Here is a 26659-nt window from a genome sequence, read left to right as displayed (position 1 = left end):
GAGAACTGGTAATAAATTTCTTTTAAATACACATGAAATGTATCATCGTAACCATTTTCAAGTGCACAGTTCAGCAGTGTTAAGTACATTCATGGTATTGTACAACCATCACCACCATCCACCCACAGAACTCTTTTCATCTTGTAAAACTTAAACTCTGTACCCATGAAACACTAACTCCTCCTTTCCCCGGCAACCACCATCCCACTGTCTGTCTCACGAATGCAACTCCTTTAGAACCTCACATAAGTGGGATCCTACTGTATCTGCCCTTTCGTACAGGCTGTTTTACTCAGCCTGCTGTCTTCAAGTTTCATCCATGTTGTAGCGTGTGTCAGTTTCCTTCTTATGGCCACATAATATTCCATCGTACGTATGCATCGCATTGTTTATTCCTGCGCCCGAGGACACCTGAGCTGCTTCCGCCTTTTCTCTATTGTGAGTAAAGTTGCTGGGAAGACAGGAGCATGAGTATCTCTTCGAGACCTTGCTTTCCATTCTTTTGGGTACATACCCAGAAGTGGAAATGCTAGATCATATGGTAATTCTATTTTTAATGTTTTTGAGGCACTGCCATGCTGTTTTCCACAGCGGCTGCACCATTTTCGTCCCCATCGGCCCTGCCCAAGTGCTGCAGTTCCTCCACCTCATCCCCTCCAGCACTTGCTCCTTCTGCCTCCTGATAGTAGCCACGCTTGTGGGTGGGAGAGGACATCTCATCTGGGTTTTCATCTGCTAACAATTAGTGAGGGGATAAGGGCTTTTTCTTTTTTCTTTTATTTTCTTGCTTTTTTTTTTTTTTGAGATGGAGCCTCACTCAGTCCCCCAGTCTGGAGAGTGGTGGTGCAATCTCGGCTCACTGCAACCTTTGCCTCCCAGATTCAAGCAATTCTCCTGCCTCAGCCTCCCAAGTAGCTGGGACTACCCATGTACCACCACATCTAGCTAGTTTTTAAATTTTGGGTAGAGACGGGGGTTTCACCATGTTGACCAGGCTGGTCTCGAACTCCTGACCTCAAGCGATCCACCTGCCTTGGCCTCCCAAAGTGTTGGCATTACAAGCATGAGCCACCACACCTGTCCTGATATGGGCTTTTTCAATGCTGCTAGTGGGTCTAGAGCAGTGCATTCACCTGACTCTGCTTCCACGGGAGGAAAGAGGGTCCCAGTGCTGCCCCCATCCCGGGGGAAGTTGTGGGCACAACTCAGAGTCCCTGACCCCCAAACCAGCTAGTAGGGCTGTGGCTGCAGCATGACCTGTGCCCCAGTGAACAGGCTGGGGGCCCAGCTTCTCCGGAACCTCAACCTCCGTGGATGTTGCAACCTCCACTTCCCCTGCTGGGCCTCAGCAGGAACTGAGCTGGGCTTTTCCAGCTCCGGCCAACCCTGTGACCTGGAGTCCCTGCCCAGCCTGGAACTCAGAGCGGACAGGAGTCAGCACCACAGGGAGACAAGAGACGTGGTCATCTGCGTGTCCCTCGGCTTCCGCATCCGGACAAGGGGCAGCTCTGTGGATAGGACGTGCAGGACGAGCTTGCAGACCGTGTGGCCAGATGGATGTGGTCTGACTCCCATTTCTTCCATTTACCAGTGGTGTGACCCTGGATAAGTCACTTCCCCTCCGAGCCCTCACTTCCATTTGTGAAATGGTGCTTGGCACGCGGTATGAACTCAGTGCCTCCTGTGATTACCAATACCATCATCCTCCTCGTCACCATCAATCTCCACTAGGATGACCAGGTCACGCCTGTGTCCAACCATCCATGGCTCCCACTGCCAGCCAGAGACAGCCCATCACACTCTCACGGCTGCTAGGTGCCGCCCAGACTGACCCCTGCCCACATCTCCAACCTCCTCTCCCTCTCACTCGTCACATTCCACTCTCTGGGGCTGCCCACCTGTCCTTCAAACTCAAAGCTCTCCCTCAAGCCACAGGCCCTTTGCATATGCTGTTCCCTGCCTGGAATGTGCTTCCCCACCCATCCAGCTCCACCCCTTCATCAGTTACCTCCTAAAAGGCCTCCAAACTGTGAAATTATTAGAAGACTGTCAGCCTCCCTACGTCCCTCTATGAGGCCAGGATCATGCCCACTTTGCTTCCCACTAAGGACAAGGTTGGTCCAGGTAGCCCCCAAATATTAGCCACATGGAATTATGTCCTTTCCAGATAAACCCTGATTTTGGAAACTCAGGTTCTTTCCACAAACACGCCATTCCTCACATCACTAAGTAAGCTTTAACTTTCGTACCTTGGGAAGATTTTTTTCCCTTCAGTAACAAACAAACCTGAGAAAGCCCTCGGCAACATCCTGTGTCCTCACTGTTCAGCTCAGAAAAATATGGTCACTGCACTTGGAGGAGCTGCTCCCAACGCCTGCTGCACCTCCTCCCAGTCCGCCCCGGCTGCCCCTTCCTCAGGACTCAAGGGAGCTTTCGAGCTGCTCTCTGGGTGACCCCCTGCTTGGGAATAAACACCCACCCTGAGAGACGGAGGAAGGAGAGGGAGGCAGATCTGTTTCAGCCCCCACAACAAGGTCGGAGAGAGCCACAGTGAACCCTGCTAAGCGCCAGAGCCTGACCCAGCCAGGCTACAGTCAGCACCACCGCCATCGGGAGCTCGGGTGTGGACCCCAGGAGGGCCATGGGCCAGGAGACTTCATGAAACTTCATGGCCCAAACCCGTGCCTGCATCCCCCCTTCCATCCCCTTGCTTATCTTTTAAAATTTGTACTTATGTATGTATTTACTTATTTTTTATTTTTACTTTTTTGAGATAAAGTCTCGTTCTGTCACCCAGGCTGGAGTGCAGTGGCACGATCTTGGCTCACTGCAACCTCCACCTCCCAGGTTCAAGCAATTCTCCTGCCTCAGCCTCCTGAGTAGCTGGGATTACAGGCACCCACCACCACGCCAAGCTAATTTTTGTGTTTTTAGTAGAGACGGGGTTTCACCATATTGGTCTGGTCTCAAACTCTTGACCTCAGGTGATCCACTCACCTTAGCCTCCCAGAGTGCTGGGATTACAGGTGTGAGCCACCGCGCCCTGCCTACTTGCTTGTCTATTTCAACATTTATTTAGCAAGCACCTATTATGTGCCCAGCCCAATTTTGGGGAAGCCTAGTGAAGACGCCAGGTCCTGCCCTCCTAACCAAGCAATTTACACAGACCCGGTACTTACTTCTGGGGAGGAGACCTCAGGCTCTGCACTGTCCCCAGGCTCACCCAGCGCATTCTCTGGGCTCAGGGCCTGTGGGTAGGGGCTGGCTCTAGGGGATGCTCCAGAGGACCCCATGGGGAGGGGGGATTCTGAGGGGTAGTGCACTCTCCCATTCCAGAAGGTCCTGGGGAAAGAACTTTCTCCTCAGGGTCACAGGAGCAGGCTCTGCACAGTCATCACCCATCAGCACCACTGTCGTTGCTGTGCTTGGGGCCAGCTCAGGCCTGCAGGAAGGAGGGGCTGTCCCCAAACATAGGTGAGTCAAGGGAAGACTTAGGGTCACCGTCTGGGCCTCAGGGACACCAAGGGGGAGCCCTGGGGTGAAGGAGTCACGGCCACAGGGAGGACCAGGAAACCTCCCCTGGGCCTGGCGGGGAGGGGGGTGGTTCTGAGATGAGTACCTGCTATTTGGGTTCTCACGGGGGTCACATTCCTGGGGGAGATGACAGCAGCCAAACAAAGCACACAACCATGTGGCCACAGAACTACCCTGGTGAGAGGGAAGAGGGGGAGGCCTGGGAGCCTGGGTCAGGAAACGGTGGGAGGCGGGAGGCGGGAGGCGGGAGGCGGGCCTGGGAAGGCTGCAGGAAGGGAGGGAGCGGTGAGGACCTCCAGGAAGACTGGCTTCTGGGGCCCAGCACTGGGCGAATCTTGAGAGAGAGGAAGAGGAGTGGGTGTGAGGCCAGAGGGGACCCCAGGGCCACTGTGGGGACGGGGACTCCGGGAGGTGCTGGCCTGAGGGGCCCTCCGGTCTGCTGTGCCCCAGGAGGCTTGGGTGGGCAGACAGAGATGGTGAGATTCCCCACGGGTTTCCAAGGGAGAGGCCCCTGTGGGACTGGAGAGCCCAGGGGACTGCAGAGACTAGAGAGAGAGGAGAGCAGGAACACGCAGAGGCCTGGGCCAGGGCAGCCAGAAGGGCCCTGATGTCCTCCCACGCCAGATCTGCCAGGGGAGCTCAGAAATGCCTGCCACAGAGTTTCAGTTCATGCACCCCTCCCAACCTGCCTGGCACTCCCAGGCACATCCACACCTGCCCACAAACACACCCTCCCTCACACACACAAATCTCATGCATGCTAACGCCTGTGCACACCAATTCACACATACACAACTCACACACCGACTCACACGTACACAACTCACAGACACAACAACTCACATATATACAACTCACACACCAACTCATACATGCCAACTCTGACTCACACACACCAACTCACACATATACGACATACACCAACTCACACATACACAACTCACATGCGTACCAACTCATACACAGCAACTCACACATACACAATTCACACACCAACTCATACATGCCAACTCACACCGACTCACACACACACACACCAACTCACACATATACAACTCATACACCAACTCACATACACACCAACTCACATGCCAGCTCACACACTGACACACAGCAACTCACATGCACATCAACTCACACACATACCAACTCATACACAAGCCACTCATACAACACACATCAACTCACACAACTCACACTAACACACAGCAACTCACACACTAATTCACACGCACAGCAACTCACACACCAACTCACATACACACACACACACAACTCACATGCACACAAACACACACAACTCACACGCCAACTCACACACACAACTCACATGCACACAAACACACACAGAACTCACACGCCAATTCACACATACAACTCACATGCACACAAACAACTCACATGCCAACTCACACACAACTCACAAGCACACCAACTCACACACACATATATACGACTCACATCAACTCACACCACACACTATCACACACACCCTCAGACACCCTCTCACATACACCCTCACTCACACACATCAACTCCCATGCACACCAACTCCCTTCCATGCACCCACCCTCCCTCATACACAACTCACACACAGACCCATGTACACACCCTCATCCCATCTAACACAACCTCACACATACCAACTCACATGCACACACCCTCACTCCCAACACGACCTCACACATATACAACTCACACACCAAGTCACACACACCCTCATGCAAATTCACATGCACACACCCTCCCTCATTACACAACTCACACACAGACCAACTCACATGCACACACCCTCACCCCCAATAACACCTCACACATGCACAACTCACACACACCAATGCACATGTCCACATTCTCACACACATCTACATACATCCCTGCTTGCACTCACCCTCCCACACACACACTCTCACATGCACACATAAACTTACATACACACCCTCACTCACACACACACACCCCTGCTCACAGACACACACACACTCTCACACATACACATACACACACACCCTACCCCCACTGGGCTCAAGGACCCCTCCAGTATCCTCGGGGCACTGGCCCAGGGGCAGCAGGTGGGGTGATTTCCCAAATAGCAGCCCCCAGAGCCCAGGTTCTGCCCCAGAGAAGTTCAAGTCCAGACAGCAGAAGGATCTCCCTGGAAGCTGAAGACATTTACATGAGAAGAACAACTTCCCCAAGTGACTCAGCATGCACAGATCACACACACACACACAGACACACACACACGCGGAGGGCTCTCTAGAGAGCAGTCCTCGACCCTCACTTCGGGCCCAGAATTCTGAGGCTCCACTCCAGCCCCAACAGTCCAAGTCCTACCCATCTATGCAAAGCTCAGGGGTGCCTCTGGCATGTGGGAGCCTCACAGTGCCATATCCTGTCACCTCATTCCAGAGGCAGCTTTCCCTGGCTGGGGGGCCGGGGGAGAGCAGGGAAGGCCCAGCCTGAACCACAGTAAAGTGGAAATCCTCAGGGAGATTCACACTCAGTTGCCTGCCTGCCAAGGACAGCATTCACACAGGCGCACTGACACACACGTGTGCACACCAACTCGTGTGTACACAGCCCCATACTCACCCTGATCTGCAGGTGCACACTGGTCACAGGCGTTCAAACCAGAGCGAAGGCATGTTGAGTGAGGGCTCGAAACGTGAGGCTGGGGCTTGATGGGCTGCCTTCCCAGAAAGTCAGGTATTCCCAGCTTCTACACGGTCACAGTGAAGGGAACAAATTAATAATGTTTACTAAAACAGACCCAGACTTGGGAGTGTCCAGATACCCTGGATCTGGAGAACAAAGGCAATCCTAATTTTGCTTTAAAGATAATAATATTGATTCTTGCAAAATATAGGAATTAAGAAAACTAATCCTTTATCACAAACCCTTGTAGCAGAGCCAATCTCCCCATGTATGTAAGCATTGTGCCTGGGGTGGAGGCATCCTCCTCTTTTGGGAACGTCCTACTTTGTCTATGGAGTAGCTGTCCTTTCTTTCTTTTCCACTTTTCTTTTCTTTTTTTGAGATGGAGTTTCACTCCTGTTGCCCAGGCTGGAGTGCAGTGGCACCATCTTGGCTCACTGCAACCTCTACCTCCCAGGTTCCAGCAATTCTCCTGCCTCAGCCTCTCGAGTAGCTGGGATTACAGATGCACTCCACCATGCCCAGCTAATTTTGTATTGTTAGTAGAGATGGGGTTTCCCATATTGGTCAGGCTGGTCTTGAACTCCCAACCTCAGGTGATCCACCCCCCTTGGCCTCTCAAAGTGCTGGGATTACAGGCGTGAGCCAGCGCGCCCGGCCAGGTTTTTTGTTGTTGTTGTTGTTGTTTTTTTTTTTCTCTCTCTTTTTTTTTGTTTTTTGTTTTGAGACAGAGTCTTGCTCTATTGCCCAGGCTGGAGTGCAGTGGTTTGATCTTGGCCTACTGCAACCTCTGCTTCCCAGGTTCAAGTGATTCTCCTGCCTCAGCCTCCCGAGTAGCTGAGACTACAAGCATGTGACACTAGGCCCAGCTAATTGTTTTTGTTTGTTTGTTTGTTTGTTTTGTTTTGTTGTATTTTTAGTAGAGACAGGGTTTCACTATATGTTGGTCAGGCTGATCTCAAACTCCTGACCTCAGGTGACCCACCCGCCTCGGCCTCCCAGAGCTGGGGTGACAGGCGTGAGCACCGCACCGGGCCCATTGTTCGTTCTTAGTAAACTGGCTTTTGCTTTGCACTGTGGACTCCTCCTGAATCCTTTCTTGTGCAAAATCCAAGAACCCTCTCTTGGAGGCTGTATCAGAACCCCTCTCCAGTAACACACTAACACTGAAACTCACACAAGCACAAATATACACTCCCCTACGCCACTGGTGCACACACACCAGCAAACTCACAATGACACGACACACCCAAGTACACGCAGACACTGCAGAGTGTAACTCTGGGTCTCCAGTGGGTCTGAGCGGTCTGCTCCACAGTGGGGCTCTCTTGAGGCTGGAGCCTCCTCTCAGAAATGTTTCCGCCCCCAGCTGCCATGTGACTTAAAATCCTGAGAAATTAGGAAAGATTCCTTTAAAACCAGCACCTCGGATTTTAGGCTTAAGCAGTATTTGGAAAATGCGAGGCTCAGTCCTCCAGCTGGGTGGGCTCTGGACCTGTGTCTCGCGGCTCACGGGGGCAGGTGGGAGGAGGGAGCTGGCTGGTGGTATGGGGCGAGTCCAGGCAGATTTGGGGCAGATGCAGGTACGCAGGTACGAGGACATCCCACCGCAGAGAGCCAGAGAGACAGCAGGGGGCTGTGGGGGGTCAAAGACAGGGCTCTGGAGAGACCCAGTCCCCACCCGCTCTCCCTGCAACCCTCCCCTAGGGACTTCACTCCCGCGAGCCTCAGTTTCCCCATCTGCACAATGGGTGTGACTCCAGGACCCACCTCATGGGCTAATGTGAAACTCAAATGACACCGTGCCGAGGAAGTTAGAAGCCCTGGAAGACCAAGAAAAGAAAGTGGTGGTGGCGGCGGGGCTGCGATGGGGGAAAAAACCACCATCCCCGGCTTCCCGCGTGTAACGGGGCCGAAAATAACCAGCATTTTCCTTTTCTCTGCGACTGAAGCCCACGCTTCCCAGAGGACCGAGCCTGCTTATCAGGAGCAGAGCGGCTCGCTCGGCTGTCTCCGCCAGAAGGTGACTGTGGGGGCCCCGCTCCCCTCCAGCCTCCAGCCCGACTCCCACCAGGAAAACACCGGCTCCTCTCCCCCTTCCCCCCGCCCCTCCCAGGTTTCCGCCCCACCCCCCAGCCCACAAACAATTTTGCATATATTTAAATCTCCTTTGCGAGTTCCCCCTCCCCCGGAAAAAGAGAGAAAGAAATTACAAAGGCCGTCATTTGTCTCCGTCCCCGCACCCCATCTATCAGGGCCCGGAGCCCGTCGCCTCGAATGAGGCGCGCGCCCGGGACGGCCGCTTTAATGGGGCGCCGCGTGTGACTGTGCAGCCGCGCGGCGGGCGCAGCCGGCCGGCATTTGCATACATATTAAACGGAGCAGTAAAAAATGCAGACATGCAAACCATTTGGACGGGCTCCTCGGCGCAGAGCCTGCCAGGAAATCAATCTTCTGGTTTCTTCAAGGCAGCCTGCTCGGGAGGAGGTGGCGATGCCACACAGCCCGCAGGCCGTGGGAGGGGGCCATCGTCTGTCCATCTGCCTGCAGGAGCGGCCGTGGGGGTCCTTCCTGGCCACGGAGAAGCCACCTACGGGGAGCCAGGGGCCGGGGAGTGAGTGTTGTGGGTCCTGGCTCGGCTGGCTGTGTGCCCTGGAGTGAGAGCTGGCCCCTCTCTGAGCCCCCTTCACTGGGTCCTGAAGATACTTCCTCTTCCTTTTGCCACTCTGGGGCTTAGGGGACTAACCCAAGATCACCGGGCCGGGTCTCTAAGCCAAGTGCAGAGAAGGATGGCCGAGCACCCATGCTCTGGAGGCAGGCGGCCTGATTCAGTCAGGCTCCACTCCTTGGGAGCTGTGTGATCTTGGGAGCTGTGTGATCTTGGGCAAATGCATCAACCTCCCTGTTTCCCGTAAAAGAAAGCTCAATACGCCTCCCTTCTAAGTATGCTGTTGGATTGAAATAGGGCAGTCTTGTACAGCACTTGGCTCCTCGCCTGGCAAGTAGTATGTGCTCAATAAATAGCGGCAGAACAGGGAGTAGGAGGATCCTCGGTGTGATCGGTATGGCCTTCTGGGTGGATATCCCTCTTTACGTCTGCATGGCGTGACGAGCCACGAACCTCCTTACCTGTAAAATAGGGCGTTTTGATTCTCACGGAAAGGGCTAGCTGTGTTCTACAGGGCACTGGGTTGTCTCCCTGGTCCTCCCTGCTGTGTGCTCCCACCCACCCGCTGATTCCAGCCAGCGTGGCCGAGGTGGCACCTCTGAGGGCTGCCCACAGCCTGTCTTAGGCAACGCCCAGAGCAATCTGTGGGTCCAGGAAAAGGCCACTGTCCCTGAACCTCAGCTGAGAGAGACTGGGGCCTGTCTGAATTCCGTGGCACAGATGGGGAAACTGAAGCTCAGAGAGGCGTGGCAGAGCCAGGAAGCTCCAAGGTGGTGCCACTGGGATTCAAGCCGGATGCGCCCAACTGCAAGGCCACCTCCCCAGAGGTCACCCGGAAAGTAAATACTGCTGGCAGAAGGAGGAGCTCACCCCACAGTGTCGGGACACAGCTGCTCCCCCAAAGGAGGGGGTGCTTGTGGAGAAAGAACTGAGTTTTGTGTCTGAGCCCAAGTGAATATTTGGTACCCATGAAGGTCCTTCCCTTTTTTTTTTTGAGTCGGAGTTTCCCTCTTGTTGCCCAGGCTAGAGTGCAATGGCACAATCTTGGCTCACTGCCATCTCCGCCTCCCGGGTTCCAGCGATTCTCCTGCCTCAGCCTCCCTAGTAGCTGGGATTACAGGCATGTGCCACCATGCCCAGCTAATTTTTTGTGTTTTTAGTAGAGACAGGGTTTCACTACGTCGGCCAGGCTGGTCTCGAACTCCTGACCTCAGACAATCCACCTGCCTTGGCCTCCCAAAGTGCTAGGATTACAGGCATGAGCCACCGCGCCCGGCTCAGTCCTTCCTTGAAAAAACCTGGAGGAAGAGGGGAGAGAGGGCTTTTAAGAACCTGCTCAATTTGGCCTTCATTCATCTACTTTATACTCCCAGAAGCGGGGAACAGAGATGATCAAGGTCCCCAAGACCTGGCCAGGCAGTGGGCAGTGCTGGGGCGTTAATGGCAGGATGGGGGGTGCGCCTAGACCAGTGGGTGCACTGTCCTCTCTGAGACCCTAGGGATTAGGTGAAGAGGCCAGGCCAGGGCATGCGCAGGGGAGCGCTGTTTTCAGTTGGGAGAGGGTCTCCTGAGGTTCAAAGCTTCCCAACTGAGTGGCAGTGTGACCTCCGTGCTGTGTGTGGGAGTCACAGCCTAAAGTTATGGGAACTAAAGAGGCCAGACCCAGAGCTGTGGCCCAATTCACTGGTGTCTCGCTGTGTGACCTTAGACAAGGCCTGGCTTCTCTGGGCTGGGGTAGCTGAGCCGACTGCACCCCTGCTCTGTCTCTCGGGGAGCCCCCCTTCATTCTTGCCCTCCAGGCCCTCCGGGCTTCTGTCCCTCCACCTCTCTCTGCAGCCCCGAGTGCAGGCCACCCCCACTCACTGCCCGGCAGGCAGTCCAGCCAGGGTGAAGGAAGCAGGCAGGGCGGGAAAAGGCGGGAGGGGTCCGAGTTACAGGAACCAGCAGGGCCATTGCTCAACTGGGGAACCTGGCTGCAGGCCTGCCTCGGCCCCCACCTCCAGCAGCCCGCCCTCCTCCCGACTCTGCATTTCAAACATTCCTCGCCAATCTCGGGTTGCTGCAGCCCCGGAAGGGGGAACTGCAGCAGACACAGCAAGAGGCCGCCAGAAACGCTTAACCCCTTCGCTCCTTCCAGGCAGAGCTTTCAGGCGGAGGAAGGAGAGAGCTGGGGCGGCAGCTGCCAGAGTCCTTCCCAGGCTCTGGGTGACCGGGTCAGGTGATTTGCTGGCAGGCCTGGCCGGATTACCAACGTGGATCAACAGGTTGTGCGTTCATGACTCAGCCAGCAGACATTTCCGGAGCTCCCCTGGGTGCTGGCAGCAGACATGAAAATCCAAGAGTAGCCCCAGCATGGGGGGTGGGATGCGGGTCTCATGACGAGCATAACCAAGGAGAAGTGCAGGGTGAGCCTGAGCACAAACGAACGTGGTTCAACTAGTCAGGGAGGGCTTCCTGGACGAAGTGACTTTTAGGGAGCCCTGTGAGGGCAGAGGGAAAGAGTTCCAGGCAGAGGAGGCAGCAAGTGTGAGGCTCTAGAGGGCAGAGAGATGTTGGCACGTTTCAATCTGTGTTTCTGGAGGAGAGGGAGGAAGGGAAGGAAAGCCCCCAGGTGGGAAAGCTTGGCCCATGCCAGGTCCCAGAAAGTCTTGAGGCCACTCCCAGCATGGACTGTCATCTGAGGGTACTGAGGAGTCGGGGAAGGGCTTACGTGAAGAATGACATGGTCAAGTTTAGCTCTATGCTCTAAAAAATGCCTTGAATATAAAACAGAACCTTGGGCGGGTGCGGTGGCTCACGCCTGTAATCCCAGCACTTTGGGAGGCCGAGGTGGGCAGATCATGAGGTCAGGAGTTCGAAACCAGCCTGGTCCACATGGTGAAACCCTGCCTCTACTAAAAATACAAAAATTAGCCGTGTATAGTGTCACGCACCTGTAGTCTCAGCTACTTGGGAGGCTGAATCAGGAGAACTGCTTGAATCCAGGAGGTGGAGGCTGCAGTAAGTCGAGGTTGAGCCACTGCCCTCCAGCCTGGCGACCAAGCAAGACTCTGTCAGGGGGGAAAAACAACAAACCACAACCTTAATGGAAAGAGAGGGCACTAACACATTTTCATGTACAAACCAAATGGACTCTAAGACCAGAACACCTGAGCCATGCCAAGGTGCCACCAACAGGACGCGTTTCAGATGGCAGCTGGGCGGGGCACTAGTCTCTCCGGCAGCACACACGGCCACTCTGCCATCCCAGGCCACAAAGAATCAGCAGGCTCAGGTTGGCTCTTCCTCCCAGGGTGGGGTCAGTACCTCCCATCTCCCAGACACTGCTCCTGCATACAGCTGGAGCTCAATAAATGCAGCAATTGTCAGAGTGTTTGAAGTTGGGAGGGGCTGAGAGGTCATCTAGGCCCACAGCCTCCTTGCTTTTTTTAATGTTATGTTATGTTATGTTATTATTTTATTTGTGAGATGGATTTTCACTCTAGTTGCCCAGGCTGGAGTACAATGGTATGATCTCGGCTCATTGCAACCTCCACCCCCCGGATTCAAGAGATTCTCCTGCCTCAGCCTCTCAAGTAACTGGGATTATGGGTGCCCACCACCACGTCCGGCTGATTTTGTATTTTTAATAGAGATGGGGTTTCACCACGTTGGTCAGGCTGGTCTCGAACTCCTGACCTCAGGTGATTCACCCGCCCTGGCCTCCCAAAGTTCTGGGATTACAGGTGTGAACCACCACACCCTGTCCTCACTTTAGATGAGGCCCAGAGGTAGCGATGGCTGGCCCAGGCCTTAGTCCCAGGCCTACACATACTGGTCATGAGCTACATGACCCAGGTAAGTGATGTCATGGTCCTCATTTACCCATCTGCAAAATGAAATGATAACGGTAAACTGCTCCATATGTGATGAAGACTCAGAGAGAGAATCCCCACCACAGGGGGGCCTGGAGTTTATAGCTGAGACACCCATAGAGCATGTCAAGAGGAGGCCAGCACACCCAGCTGCCCATAACCTTGGTCCTCAAATCTCCTTCACCAAAGACCTCAAATCTCCCTCACCAAAGCCCCCTTCCTTTTTCTACCTCTTATTGGGCCTGTTCCCTCTATACCTGGTCTTTTTGTTGGAACAGCAAATATATTCGGGGTTCCTCTAAGTCCTGCTCAGCCTGGTGAGACTTCTGAGGGGAAACATGCCCAGAATCCTCCCTGTTGAAAATCATGCCCCAACAGGACAGGAAGGGGCGGGGCAGGCTCCAGACCTCCACATGCCCCAGCAGAAGAAGGGGCTGAGCCCAGCCTCTTTGGGGATCACCCCTATGGGCGGCCTCAGACGTCACCACAGTCTGTTTTGTGAGGGTCCCCTGGGTGTTGCCAGACCCTTCCAGGCAGTAGAATTTCTAGAAAGGTTCCTTCCATTTGGGGGACCACCACCTTGGTGACCTGCCACCGACTCTGCCATGTGAAACATCTTACAGCCCTCATGCTGGGCCAAGGGTTCACTCTCCGAATCCTCATCACAAGTGGTGAAGTTGCCTGTCATTGTCCCATTTTGCAGATGGGAAACTGAGGTCCGTGGAGTCACACAGCTCATGAGCAGTATGGGTAGGCCTGGGACACAGGCGTTTTGGGGCTCACCACCAGGTGTTCAGGTGTCACCACTAGGCCTCCCAGCCAGGGATCCCTGCCCCGGGGCTAGAAACATGACACTTCTTCCCAGCAAGGAGGCTCCAGCCAAACCAGGGATTCCCCATGCTCACCCTGACCCTCGTCTTGTTAACGTACTTAAACCTCAACCTGTACATGAAATAAATATTTCGTCTCCTCTGTTAATCATTTGTTTATCACGGGCATTTATCCATCCTAAATTTCCTCGTTGCTCAAATCTTCCCCACATGGGTTCACTCAGGTTACTGATCTTGTCTCAACTTCCATAAGGCACAGCTACGTGTGTGCTGCAGCCAGCATCACAGAAAAAAGTCTCACTTCACGCATTTCACAGGCGTGAGTGGCCTGACTCAAAAATATTAGTGGAACCTGCTGAGTGGGGCCGGGGGTGGCACGGCACCCTGAGGCCCGAGAGGTACCTCGTGCAGAGTGAGCACCCAGGAAGGGGGGCTGGGGTATTATCACCACCATTTTTCGCCAGGGTTCCAGGTGGCTGATAAATTCCTGGTCTCTTCCTCTTCTCTTCATATCGCAGGTTAACAGGTTCCCCTACTGACATTGCTCATGTCTACACAATGGTAAGAAAAAAGGAACTTTGCGAATGAGGCAAGTTTTCTGTCCTCGGACTGCAGTGTTGGCCTCCAAGATGGTCTCCAAATGATCCCCCCTCCTGGCACGCACACCTTTCCACAGTGAATCAGGCTGGCCCGCATAACCAATCAGATATGACTGCATGTGCTCTCCAAGGCTAGGTCATAAAAGGTACTGCAGCTTTAGTCTCACTCTCTTGTGTCACTCACTCTGAGAAGCCAGCCGCCATATTGTGGGGAAACTCAAACGGCCTGATGAAGTCCACATGGCATGGAGCTGAAGCCTTTTTGTCAGCTACGTGAATGAGCTATTTAGGAAAGAGATCCTCTATCTTCAGTCAAGCCTTCAGATGACTGCAGCCCCAGCTGACATCTTGATGGCGACCTTAAGAGAGACCAGCCAGCTAAGCCACCTCTGAATTCCAGACCCACAGCAGCTGAGATACTAAAATGCCTGTTTTGAGACACTAACTTTGGGATAATGTGTACTCCACGGTGTGTAACTAAAAAGAAACAGAGAGACCTTTTAGTCACGAGAGCCTTCCAGGGACTCTGTTCCCAAAATGTGTTCCCCGGAATGCCAATCCCAGGCTTTGTTCTGAAAAACCAAGGTCAGTTGAATGGAGACAGACGGTGAATTCTAGTCTCCTGTTCAAGATTCCCATGCTCCTTGGCACATTAAAGTGGACTCCTCCAGGCGAGGAAGCCGTTCTCTTGATGTAGCACTTCTCAGGGACCTCTGGCTGTGGAACTCTGGTGTCAGCCTCATAGCATGCCTTGGGACACAGCCAAACTTTCATGGCAGCCAATTCCTTGAATACTTTAAATGATTGTGCCCAGTATAAAACTGAAAGTGGGCCAGGCTCAGTGTCTCATGCCTGTGATCCCAGGTGCTTTGGGAGACTGAGGCAAGAGGATCACTTGAGGCCAGCCTGGCTGGGCAACATGGCAAAACCACTTCTCTACCAAAAAAAAAAGCCAGGTATGGTGGCATGCACCTGTCATCCCAGCTACTCAGGAGGCTAAGGTGGGAGGACTGCTTGAGTCCAGGGGTTCAAGATTCCTGGGTGACAAAGTGAGACCTTATCTCTCAAATTAAACGCTACAGTGAGCTCAGATTATGCCACAGCACTCCAGATTGAATAACAAAAGGAAACCCTGTCTCTAAATAAATAAATAAAAATAACCCAAAATACTCCCAGCCTAATATCAAGAGTCTGGCTAGGCACAGTGACTCACGTCTGTAATCCCAGCATTTTGGGAGGCCTAGGTGGGAGAAACACTTGTGGTCAGGAGTTTGAAAGCAGCCCGGCCAACACGGTGAAACCTCGTCTCTACTAAAATACAAAAATTAGCTGAGGGTGGTGACACACGCCTGTAATCCCAGCTACTCAGGAGGCTGAGGCAGGAGAATCACTTGAACCTGGGAGGCGGAGGTTGCAGTGAGCTGAGATTATGCCACTGCACTCCAGCCTGCGTGACAGAGTGAGACTCTGTCTCAAAAATACTAATAATAATAATATCCAGAGTCTGACCTACCGCATGAGACACAAGGAGGAGATGGCTGCTCCACCAAGATGGGCCACTGTCCCCAGGCTCCTCTTCTGGATGAGGGGTTGGTTTGCCCTGGGTCACGTATGGCCCCTCCCATCTTTATTTATTTAATTTTTTTTTTTGAGACAGAGTCTCACGGTGTTGCCCAGGCTGGAGTGCAGTGGTGCAATCTCAGCTCACTGCAACCTCCACCTCCTGGGTTCAAGCCATTCTCCTGCCTCAGCCTCCCAAGTAGCTGGGATTACAAGTGCATGTCACCACGCCCAACTAATTTTTTTGTATTTTTAGTAGATACGGGGTTTCACCATGTTGGCCAGGCTGGTCTCGAACTCCTGACCTCGTGATCCACCCACCTCGGTCTCCCAAAGTGCTGGGATTACAGGCATGAGCCACTGCACTCAGCCTCCTCCCATCTTATAATCAGTAGTGTTGGGCCAGGATCTGGCCAGAGACCACAGCCAATTTGGGGAGCACTTGGGATTCAGACTTAGAATCCCAAACCCCAGCGCCAGCTCCCATCAGCTCTGCCACTCAGGGACTCATGAGCTGGGCTGCACGATTGAGCCCCACCCCTTCAGGGTTGCTGCACCGGGAATACCAAGGCCTCAGAGCTGGGTGTTTCTCGGTGGGAATGCAACCACAGTCATATAACACGAGCCACTGGAAAATAGCATTTGATCTAGAAAAATTCATTTTATAAGCAACTTTTTAAGAGCAGATCCACCCCCTTCAGCAAGGGAAGGCTGTGCTCAGAAAAGCACATTCTTTCAGGTCCCTGGGGCTGCGTGGGGTGGGAATAGAACTCTGTCCACATGCTAGAAGGCAGAGGTCTTTTCTTTTGTTAAAAACATAATTTTACCCGCATGTTCCTTCGTGTTTCCTGGCACATGCATTCTGGGACGCTCCGGTCTTTCTGGAGGCATCTCTGCAGACGCCAAGTGGCCTGCCCGCCTCCCTCCAGCCAGAGGCTCAGGCGTGGGCACAGAGGGTGAAGAGAATTCGTGGCACCCTTACTACAAAGAATGTGGTCCCGGCTGGCAGAGCCTCCGTCTCACCAGGAGCCCCTGCCCAGGCCTGCTGCCTCAGAACCTGCTTCTGAACGAGACCCCACAGCGGATCAAGGCATATTAAGGTTGGGGAGCACTTGGATGCACCCTGGGTGCAGGGTGCCCTTGGCCTGCCTGCTAAAGGGGGGCCACACCTGCCTCCCTCCCCCCTCTTCCAGGGCCTCTGTCCCATCACCTCCCCAGAGGAGTTCCAGCAGAATTTCCCCGACCCATTTCTATGTTCTGTACCACAACATCCCTCTCTCATCACAGAAATCCAGCAAGATGGTCACTGCATGACACGGTGGGAAGTCAGGAGACCTGACAGAGAGGTGACATTGACATGAAAGACACCCGGCCCTTAGGGAGCACGCCCAGCCCAGGAGGGAGGCCATGGGACCCAAGGGCTCAGACAGGGGATGTCATCTCCCCAAGGTCAGCCCACCAAATGGCAGTGTCAGGGGGAGCCCATAGCCACTGAGCTCTCCCTGGACCCCCTGCTGCCGAGGGGAAGTGGGAGTGGCCTCAGGAATGGTCAGAACTGCACCCTCATCCAACTGGCTTAGCCCAGCAGCTCCCAATTCGGGGTGGGAGCAAGCCTTCAAAGACTCTCTGGTGTGGTGGGGCGGGGGGGGGGGGGGGGGGGGGGGGGGGGGGTGCTGGCTCCATGCTATTTACAGCCTCTCGCAGTCCCTGAGGGCCACTGCACCTTTACTGTGGGCCAGGCGGCCCAGGCTTCCTCCACCAAATTCCTTTGCTTTGGGTGGGAGGGTAACAGCTCACTGGGGCTGTTCAGTCTGCCTGGAGCTGATGGGAGTTAACAGGCATCATCTCCGCCCTTCACTAACCCAAAAATGAGAGGCTTCTATTGCTTAACAAATGCAGTTTGCTTGTTGGGCAAACATGGGCCTTGGGGCAAATAACAGAAGGAGGGACTTTCCCAGTGCAAACAGAGAGAGGAATTAGTTGAGAAATTTGAGGTGCGGAAGGGAGGGCATTTGTCTGGATTATTTTTTAGCAATGGCACCTGCTCTCTTTTCTTTTCTTTTTCTTTTTTTTTGAGATGGAGTCTCACCCTGTCACCCAGGCTGGAGTGCAATGGCACAATCTTGGCTCACTGCAAGCTCCACCTACCAGGTTCAAGTGTTTCTCCTGCCCCAAGGTCCCAAGTAGCTGGGATTACAGGCACCTGCCACCATGCCTGGCTAATTTTGTTTTGTTCTGTTTTTGTATCTTTAGTAGAGACAGGGTTTTACCACGTTGGCTAGGCTGGTCTCAAACTCCCGACCTCGTGATCTGTCTGCCTTGGCCTCCCAAAGTGCTGGGATTACAGGCATGACCCACCACACCCGGCCCATCTTTTCTTTAAAATAAAGCCCGTGCTTCTCCATTCCCACCCAGCCCTGCTGGCGATTGGGGCATGCCCTGGGAGGCCCAGGATGGGAAGGAGCCCCTGGTGCACGCATCCTGGGTTGTCACTAGACGCTCCTCACCCCAGGTTCTCTTGCAAGCTGTCCTCAAGGACATGTGGGCTCTTGTTTGCAGGGAGCCTGGCAGAATCCAGCCACAGACACATTTGAATTTCTTGTAGAAACCTGCACCAAGGGTGGGGGTGCAGCCAGCCCAGAAGCATTCCAGGGAGTGAGGTATCTGTGGCGCTTCCTCCCCAGCTGCTTCTCTGGCTCTTTCCCCCGCAGACCTCTTCCCTCCCTGACCCCTCTCACTTCCACCCCACAGCCACAGGAGGTTGGCGGCCTTGGAGATACTGGTCAGGAGAGTGCAGAGGTTACAGGTGAGAGCTGGAAGGACAGATGGACAGATGGACACAGCAGGTGCTGCAATCAACTGGCGACTTCAGCTCGCAGTCTCTGGCCCAGATGCGTTTCCTCCAACTGCCAGCAGCCTGGAGGAGGTGGGGTCCCCAGAGCCCAGGACAACCGGAATGTGTCTTCTCCATTCTGGACTGAAAGCAACCTCTGGGCACAGGATTGCAGGGGAGGGACACAAGGGCTTCTTTTCTTTTTTCTTGTTTTTTTGACGGAGTCTCTTTGTCACCAGGCTGGAGTGCAGTGGCGCGATCTCAGCTCACTGCAACCTGTCCTCCTGGGTTCAAGCAATTCTCCTGCACCATCCTCCCGAGGAGCTGGGATTACAGGCACACGTCACCACACCCAGCTAATTTTTATATTTTTAGTAGAGGCAGAGTTTCATCATGTGGATCTCTTGACCTCGTGATCTGCCCACCTCAGTGGTCTCCCAAAGTGCTGGGATTACAGATGTGAGCAATCTCACCCGGCCACAGCCAAGGTCTTCTTTTTTTTTTTTTTTTGACAGAATCTTGCTGTGTCGCCCAGGCTGGAGTCCAGCGTCACAATCACGGCTCACTGCACGGCTCACCTGACCTCCGGGGCTCAAGTGATCTTCTTACCTCAGCCTCTGAGGAGCTGGGACTACAGGTGCGCACCACCATGTCCCACTAATTGTCTTCGTTTTTGTAGCGACAGGGTCTCACCATGTTGTCCAGGCTGGTCTCAAACTCCTGGGCTCAAACAATCCTCCTGCCTCAGCCTCCCTAAGTGTTGGGATTACAGGTGCATGCCTGGCCTACAAGGGGCTTCTGAGACACGGTTTTTACTTGTCTAGTAGCTGGAGACCCAAGCCCAGAGGTCTCCAGGACCACAGACTAGGACATTCTCGGGAAGGAAAAACCAACTGGGTTTTAAATATGGCTCAAAGGAGTCCACTTCAAGATGTAAAAGATGCACCATCCACCCACCATGAAGGACCCGAACTCTGTTGGGCACATACCAATAAAAGATTTTTTTTTTTTTTGAGATGGAATCTCACTTTGTCACCCAGGCTAGAGTGCAGTGGTGCAATCTCGGCTCACTGCAACCTCCACCTCCCAGGTTCAAGCAGTTCCCGTGCCTCAGCCTCCCAAGTAGCTGGGACTACAGGTATGTGCCACCACACCCAGCTAATTTTTTGTGTTTTTAGTAAAGATGGGGTTTCACCATGTTAGCCAGGATGGTCTTGATCTCCTGACCTCGGGATCTGCTCGCCTCAGCCTCCCAAAGTGCTGGGATTACAGGCACAAGCCACCGAGCCTGGCCCAGGAGACTTTTTTTTTGAAATGCAATATTTCTCTGTCACCCAGGCTGGATGGAGTGCAGTGGCATGATTTCTGCTCAATGCCTCCCAGGCTCAAGCTATTCTCCTACCTCAGCCTCCTGAATAGCTGGGATTATAGGCGTGTGTCACCACACCCAGCTAATTTTTTGTATTTTTAGTAGAGACAGGGTTTCTCCATGTTGGCCAGGCTGGTCTTGAACTCCTGGCCTCAAGTGATCCATCCATCTTGGCCTCCCAAAGTGCTGAGATTATAGGTGTGAGCCACGGTGCCCAGCCAAGAAGACTATTCTTAAGCAAGGTCTGTGGGGGTCTTTTCAGCGATTTTGTATGGGATGGATCAGTTCGGCAGACCTGGGTGGCCCCTCTTAGGCCCATGTGTTCCCAGTCTGTGGCTGTGTCCCCCTCTCCTGGGAGATGTGAGGGACTCCAGGACAGGGACCATGTGTGATTCACACTTGTTCCCAGAAGGCTCCCCCTGTGCCCGGCTGCCAGAACTCAAAGTCTGTCTGGGCTTGGCTCCCCCACCAAGCTGAGCCTCGCCGAAGACCAGGACTCTAGCCTGCTCACAGGAGCACCTGGGGCTCAGCCCACAACTGGGCTCCCCAAGCTTCTCACTGTGGGACCTTCAGTCTGGCCCCTCAGCTCTCTGTGCCTCATATTCCTCATCTGGGAAATGGCAGTCCTAGCCTGCTGCACCTCCGGGGTGGAGGTGAGGACGACCTGGGCAGTGAAGAGGCTGGCACCTCACAGAGCACAGACCTACCTCCCCATAAGTGGGGCCTCACTGGCTGGCACGCCCCATGCAACGTTGGCACAAGGAAGGTGTTGGTATTGCCTTGTGTTCAGGCAGATGCTTTTCCAAAACATTGTTTCTTAAAGAATAGGAATAACAATGGTGTGTTATTGGTGGGAAATGTGAGGGTTTGTTTTTGTATTCTTTTTTTTTTTTGAGACTGAGTTTCGCTCTTGTTACCCAGGCTGGAGTGCAATGGCGCGATCTCGGCTCACCGCAACCTCTGCCTCCTGGGTTCAGGCAATTCTCCTGCCTCAGCCTCCTGAGTAGCTGGGATTACAAGCGCGCGCCACCATGCCCAGCTAATTTTTTGTATTTTTAGTAGAGACGGGGTTTCACCCTGTTTACCAGGATGGTCTCAATCTCTTGACCTTGTGATCCACCCGCCTCGGCCTTCCAAAGTGCTGGGATTACAGGCGTGAGCCACCACGCCCGGCCTTGTACTCTCTTTTTTTTTTTTGAGATGGAGTTTCACTCTTGTTGCCCAGGCTAGAGTGCAATGGCACCATTTCTGCTCACCACAACCTCCACCTCCCAGGTTCAAGCGATTCTCCTGCCTCAGCCTCTCAAGTAGCTGGGATTACAGGCACGTATCATCACGCCCAGCTAATTTTTTTTTTTTTAAGTAGAGGAGGGGTTTCTCGATGTTGGCCAGGTTGGTCTGGAACTCCCGACCCCAGGTGATCCACCCACACCGACCTCCCAAAGTGCTGGGACTACAGGTGTGAGCCACGACGCCCAGCCCTGTTTTTGTTTTGTTTTTAAGGGAAAGCTTGACATTTCTATTCCTTTTCCCATTCCCCAGCAGATCAACACCCACCAAGCTCCTGCTGCCTGGCCTAGCGCTGTTCTGGGCCACATATTAAGGAGCAGGAATTCAGGAATTTGGAAACCAACTTCCAAACGGTTCAGGGTAAAGAGAAAAGAGAAGACCTCCTGGGACCTTGCCCTCCTCCCTGAGCCCAGAATCCTGGCAGACAGACCCAGCCCTCATGCCTGTGTCAGCTCCCCACACCCGGGGCTCTCTGAATCCAGGGATGCTCATGGTCATTTGAGGAGAGAGACTGTGTCAGGATCTTGTACCTGGAAAAATGCATCAGTCTGTACATGGTCGGACATTCGCAGAGGACAAACAGAAACCAGCGAACTCTAAAACCCACGTGCAGGGCATCTCAGGCAGTGAGTGACGGCAGTATCTGACCAGGTATCGAGCAAGACACTGTCCATCTAGGAGCCTAACCTGTCCATTCCAGTTAGGCAAGTGAGGAATCCAGGTACAGCGAGACTCCCAAGGTCACTCAGTGATAGGGCCAAGCTCTAACCCTGAGAGGGTCTGATTATAACCCCAGTCTCACCAAGACACCTGCTGAAATCCCCCTGGACCAGGGGCCCCACAGAAGATAAGCAGCAGGTATCAAATGCACATGTGAATTACCCAAGCCAGTCATCACATAGCAAGGTGACACACAGTGAGAAAACTTCTCAGAGTGGGAAACAAAGTGACAAAGATGGAAAATTTGAATCAGGTCACGCAAAACAGGGACATCCAAGAGACTCCAGCAGAATGCAACTTCCCTGAGACTGAGCTCACTCTGGCCAACTTTTGCCTGATTCCCAGATAAGCAAGGAAAAGGCTGGGGAGCACGCAGCAGTTCAGAGGCCTCACTGGTTTTAGTACAAGGTCTGAGAATGGGTGGAGTGGGGAAGATTCAGGCTCTGAGGCTCTCTTGGTTTGTGACGTGGGAGTCAGAAATGGACTCTTGAGCCTGACAAAACTGATGTTTCTTCCAAGCAAGCCATGTGACCTCTCTGACCCTCAGTCTCTTCATCTGAAATGTGTCCAGCAAAGCTTTATTGACTAGCTGCTCCATTTGGGGTACCAGGGACTCAGCAATGAATGGGAGAGACCAGATTGGAGCCCTCACCAAGCTCATTCCTATCAAGGGGTGAGTTTAGAGACAAGCAGATTCTGACATCAGCTGTAAGGAAATTATGCAGGGATGAAATAATCCCTTTCTCAGGTGGGGCTCAGGGCGGGCATCTGAGTCAAGGCTGAGTCCGGCATGGACCCCAGGATGAGCGCTCAGTCAGCAGAGGCTGCAGTTCTATTACCGTAACCTGAGTAAAACGGGGCTGCCTTGGGGGCCAGTCTCATCATGGTGTCACGCTCAAGAAAACACCAGGCTGACATCCCCAAATCACTGAAAAGCAGTTTAAATCTTCCCGAAATCTTTCAAAGCGACACCAAAGGGGAATTCCTTTGCACACCGCGCACACACACACAAAACGTTTTCAAGCCTCTCTGCTGGAAGGTCTCATGGTAGTTGCCTGGGAATATCTCCCTTCCCACTCCCTCCTTTTTATCCTTCTCAGAGAGGCAGGAGCATTGGTCCTGGCCCTGGGAGACCAGGGGCTGGGCTGGATCCAGCCTCTGTCCTCCCCAACTGTGGGCCCGTGCGTGCATCGAGTAATGACTGTGTGCCTCAGTTTCCTCATGTGCACGTCGTAGATAACACTTGCATCACCTGCGAAGGGGCTATTGTGGGAATTCTAGGAAATAATCCCCATGAAGTGCGTGAGAGAGGTAGGCACACAGCTGGACTATTGACGTGTGAGTGACTAATCAGTTTCTCTCTGCCTCCCTCACCCACTTGCCTTTGCACCCCACCCCAGTTAGGAGCTCTGGGCAATGCCTCCTCTAGGTCACTATGGGTCTTCTAGGTCCCACCACTCAGCAGCAGTCCACCCACCATCCCAGACAGCACAGGGAAAAGGTGGGAACTGGACCGGCAGACCCGGGAACTTTCTTAGGAGGGGACCACAGGGCCTGGGACCACACTTACCCCTGCCCCCTTGAAGGCTGCATTCTCTCTTAGGTGGAACACACAAAGGGCAGTGTCCCCTGAGCATCAGTGCTCTGAGGGCAGAGGCAAGCATTCATGCAGCACTTACGGCCTGCTGATGTGCCGGGGAAACGTGGTTCCCCACCCACGAGGAGCTACGGCTTGCTGCTTGCTCCAAGCCGGGGTGGTCTGGCCAAGGTGGCTCTACCTGGCTGACAGGGGCACAGGACAGAGGATTCAGATGTCTCGCTTCCTGAGGGGCTCCAGGCCCAGGCCCGGGCAACACAGCTGTGAAGAGCCGTGTGGTTTCTGCCCTCATGGAGCTCACAGCCCTGTGTGCAAAGCAGGCAATCTGGGCCTCAGCATGGGGTGCAGAACTGAGAGGGGGCAGAAGAGGATGGGCTGGGCACCAGAGAGGGCTTCCGAGAGGAAGAGGCACTGAAGGGAAGGGCTTTAGTGGGAAGAAAAGGGGTTCCAGGCAGAGCCCACAGCCTGGGCAAAGGCCTGGAAGAAACAAAGTGCTGGGTTCAAGGAGCTGCAGGTGTCCTCGCCCACCTCCCCCCACAGGTGGGTTTATTGCTCACGGCCACATACACCATCTCACATGGTCCCCATTGCCACCAGGAGAGGTCAGAGGGCAGGAACTCTTACTCCCAGTTCACACTGGGACAATTCCCAGCTGGACTAGAACCCTGATTTCCTGACTCCTGGCTCAGGTAGGAGAATCCACATGCAAGGTTGGAACCACAGCAACCCTGGCATTTGACCAGCAGTCGGGTGGGCCCAGTTTCCATCACCTCCCTGTAACAGATGAAGAGACCTAGGCGTAGGGAGGTCTCAGGGCCCTAGGACAAGCCTGAGGTGCAGAAAAGTCCTCCATGGGAGGGCAAGAAACAGAGCTGGGAACAGGGATGACTTGGGGTGTAGGAAGGACGGGAGTGAGGATGGGTTTTGGAAATCCACACTCGGCGGGGAAACGCGAAGGAATGTGGGTGAGACAGGGTGAGACGGTGTGCCGGCCTCTGAGGAGCCCAGGGCCTCAAGCAGCCCCCTCCCTCCCTGCCTCCCAGGCGAGACCCTAACTTCGCGGAAGACGACACCCCTCAGCTGGGCAGCGAGAAGGATCACCGCCTCCTGGCCGCCCAATCGGAGACATTCCCAGTCTGATGGCGGAGGCCGCCAGGGCCAAGGGCTCCCAGGGCCTTCCCCGGGAGGCCCCGAGACCTGCCCGGGACTCAGAGGCCCCCGCCCCCCGCCCGCCCCCAGCCTCATTAGCACCGACACCAGGGCGTCCTCCCCTCGGTTTCCGATGGCTCCAGAATTTAAAGGTTAAATCCTAACCTCGTCTCAGCAGTTTCTCCCGGCTTTGCCTACCCAGCGCCAGTTGCTGGTAATTATATGCATCTCCGAGCAGCCAATCAGCTGTCAGACTGACAGATACTGATCTTTTCGTTTTATTTTTAGCTCTGTGCTTCCCCCTCTAGTTGCAAAAAAAAATTCTGTTTGTTCTGTGTATTGCTGCCTCGGTCCCAGCCCTGCAGCCGGCTCTCATCTCCGCCAGCCAGGCGCGAGCAGGAGCCGCCGGGGCTGCAGCCTGCGGTCCCCGCCAGAAAGCGGGGAACAGAACGTGCCCCCCGCCCCGAGCTGCGGACCGCCCTGCCCAGCGCGGCCCCCGGGTATGCCGTGGGGACCGGAGGAGGCCGGGTCGCTGCGAGCACCTTGGATGCAAACACCCGAGGAGCTGGGCTCGGCTTTGGGGGCCACGCATGGGAGAAAGCAAGTCTGCACCTGTGGGCTGGGGGCTTGCAGAGAAAGACACACAGAGACAGTGAGACACTGAGAGACGAGCACAGGCAGAGACAAGGCTAGACGAGGTGGAGGGAAACAGGAGCACGTTCCCCCCTGGAGCACTCGCCCCCCCCCCCCCCGCCCCCGGAACTGAACGGAAGGGAGCAGGAAGGGCCGTCAGCCCCGCCCGCCCTGGAGTGGGGCTCAGAGGAGATTTTCCAGCCCTGGGACCCCCCTTTCCCGGAGCTCAGGCCAGAACCTGGGCCGCCCCTCCCAGGCCTGGTGCCTCATCTGCCGTGGAAGGGCAAGTGAAGCGCTCTTCAGAGTCGTTTTGCGAGTTGTTCTGGAAGGTTCTGTGGGCCTTCCTGGAGGCTGGCAGGTGTAGGGGCCTGGTTGGAGCTTCTCTGGAGGGAGAGACAAGCAGCTGAGGGCCAGGGAAGCCCTTAGGTCTCAGCGAGTCCCCAGACAGTGGACAGTGGAGGGGTCTGAGGGCGGGGGGCGGCACTGAAGAGGGATGGGAATGTCAGTGACGTTTCCTTCCGTCCTCGCAGCTCTCTACAGTTTGCAAAGTGCTCCTTTTGACCCAGCGGCCTCTGCTCCTGCCCCACAGTTAGATCAAGAACGGAGTAAAATAGTGGTCTGGGAGGCCTGGCGAGGCTCACCTCTTTTCTTATAGGCCCTGGGTCTGGGGTAGGGGGAGTGTGGCCTAATGGTTCCAGCTTTGAGGCACAACTCACCTGGTTCAAGCCCCAGGGCTGCTGTTTACCAGCTCTGTGATCCTGAGTGAATGGCTTGAGCTCTCTTGGCCCCAGTGTCTGCAACGGCAAGGTGGCCCCCACCCCACCCCGCACCCCACAGGGTGGCTCGGAGTCAGAAGTCACTCTGTCTGCGTGCCCCTCCCGGCCCGGCATCCATAGGCCCAGCAGGTATTATTAGCTTCTCCGTTTTGCGGATGGGGAAACTGAGGTTCATGTGACTCGTAATTGGCAGAACTGGGACTAGAAACACCCCCCCCTTTTGGCTTCCTTTTCTCTGACACCACAGATGGCGCACTGAGAAAAAAGAGAAGAGCGGGAGAAGGGAGTTAGGAGCCCGAGAGAGATGGAGGGAGGCAGAAGCCCCGTGATCAATTACTTGGGCTATAAATTTCTGCTGTTTTGCAAAGTGAGCACACAACCTCGGAGAGGCAGAGCTCCCTGGGCAGGCTCTGGAGAAACCAGACAGAGCCAAGCCCTGCCACAGACGCTTTTGATGGTGGGATCCGGGGAGGGAGAGGGGTCGAGCTCAAGGGTGGGTTGGACAAGCTGGGGGTGCAGCAGAGGGGGCCAAGGGAGGGCCGGAGGAGAGGAAGGAGACCCAAGTGTCAGTGAGCTTTGGCGCCGAGGA

General features: G+C 54.5%; 1 protein-coding gene and 1 long non-coding RNA gene across 4 annotated transcripts; both read right to left on the bottom strand.

The window, feature by feature from the left end:
- On the bottom strand, positions 1–24857 carry LOC103795238 (uncharacterized). 3 transcript variants are annotated; one of them, XR_013519452.1, is made up of 6 exons: positions 24827–24857; positions 11794–14620; positions 8406–9321; positions 7963–8015; positions 6130–6256; positions 1–1508 (listed from the first exon to the last, which is right to left on the bottom strand). It is a non-coding gene; the product is annotated as an uncharacterized LOC103795238 (long non-coding RNA). The 3 variants fall into 3 exon arrangements; XR_004729753.3 differs by having other exon boundaries at positions 11794–11910; XR_013519451.1 differs by having other exon boundaries at positions 8600–9321; positions 11794–11910.
- On the bottom strand, positions 17375–24734 carry LOC108593362 (putative uncharacterized protein encoded by LINC02913). Its single transcript, XM_017976677.4, is given in 4 exon segments — positions 17375–23753; positions 23755–24000; positions 24002–24057; positions 24060–24734. Coding segments are annotated over 4 exon segments (732 nt in total). The 5' UTR covers positions 24085–24734; the 3' UTR covers positions 17375–23348.
- Positions 24858–26659: the final 1802 nt, after the last annotated feature.

This window comes from Callithrix jacchus, chromosome 1, assembly GCF_049354715.1.
Source record: "Callithrix jacchus isolate 240 chromosome 1, calJac240_pri, whole genome shotgun sequence".
NCBI classification, from domain to species: domain Eukaryota; kingdom Metazoa; phylum Chordata; class Mammalia; order Primates; family Cebidae; genus Callithrix; species Callithrix jacchus.
This window is presented reverse-complemented; position numbering and strand designations above follow the sequence as displayed.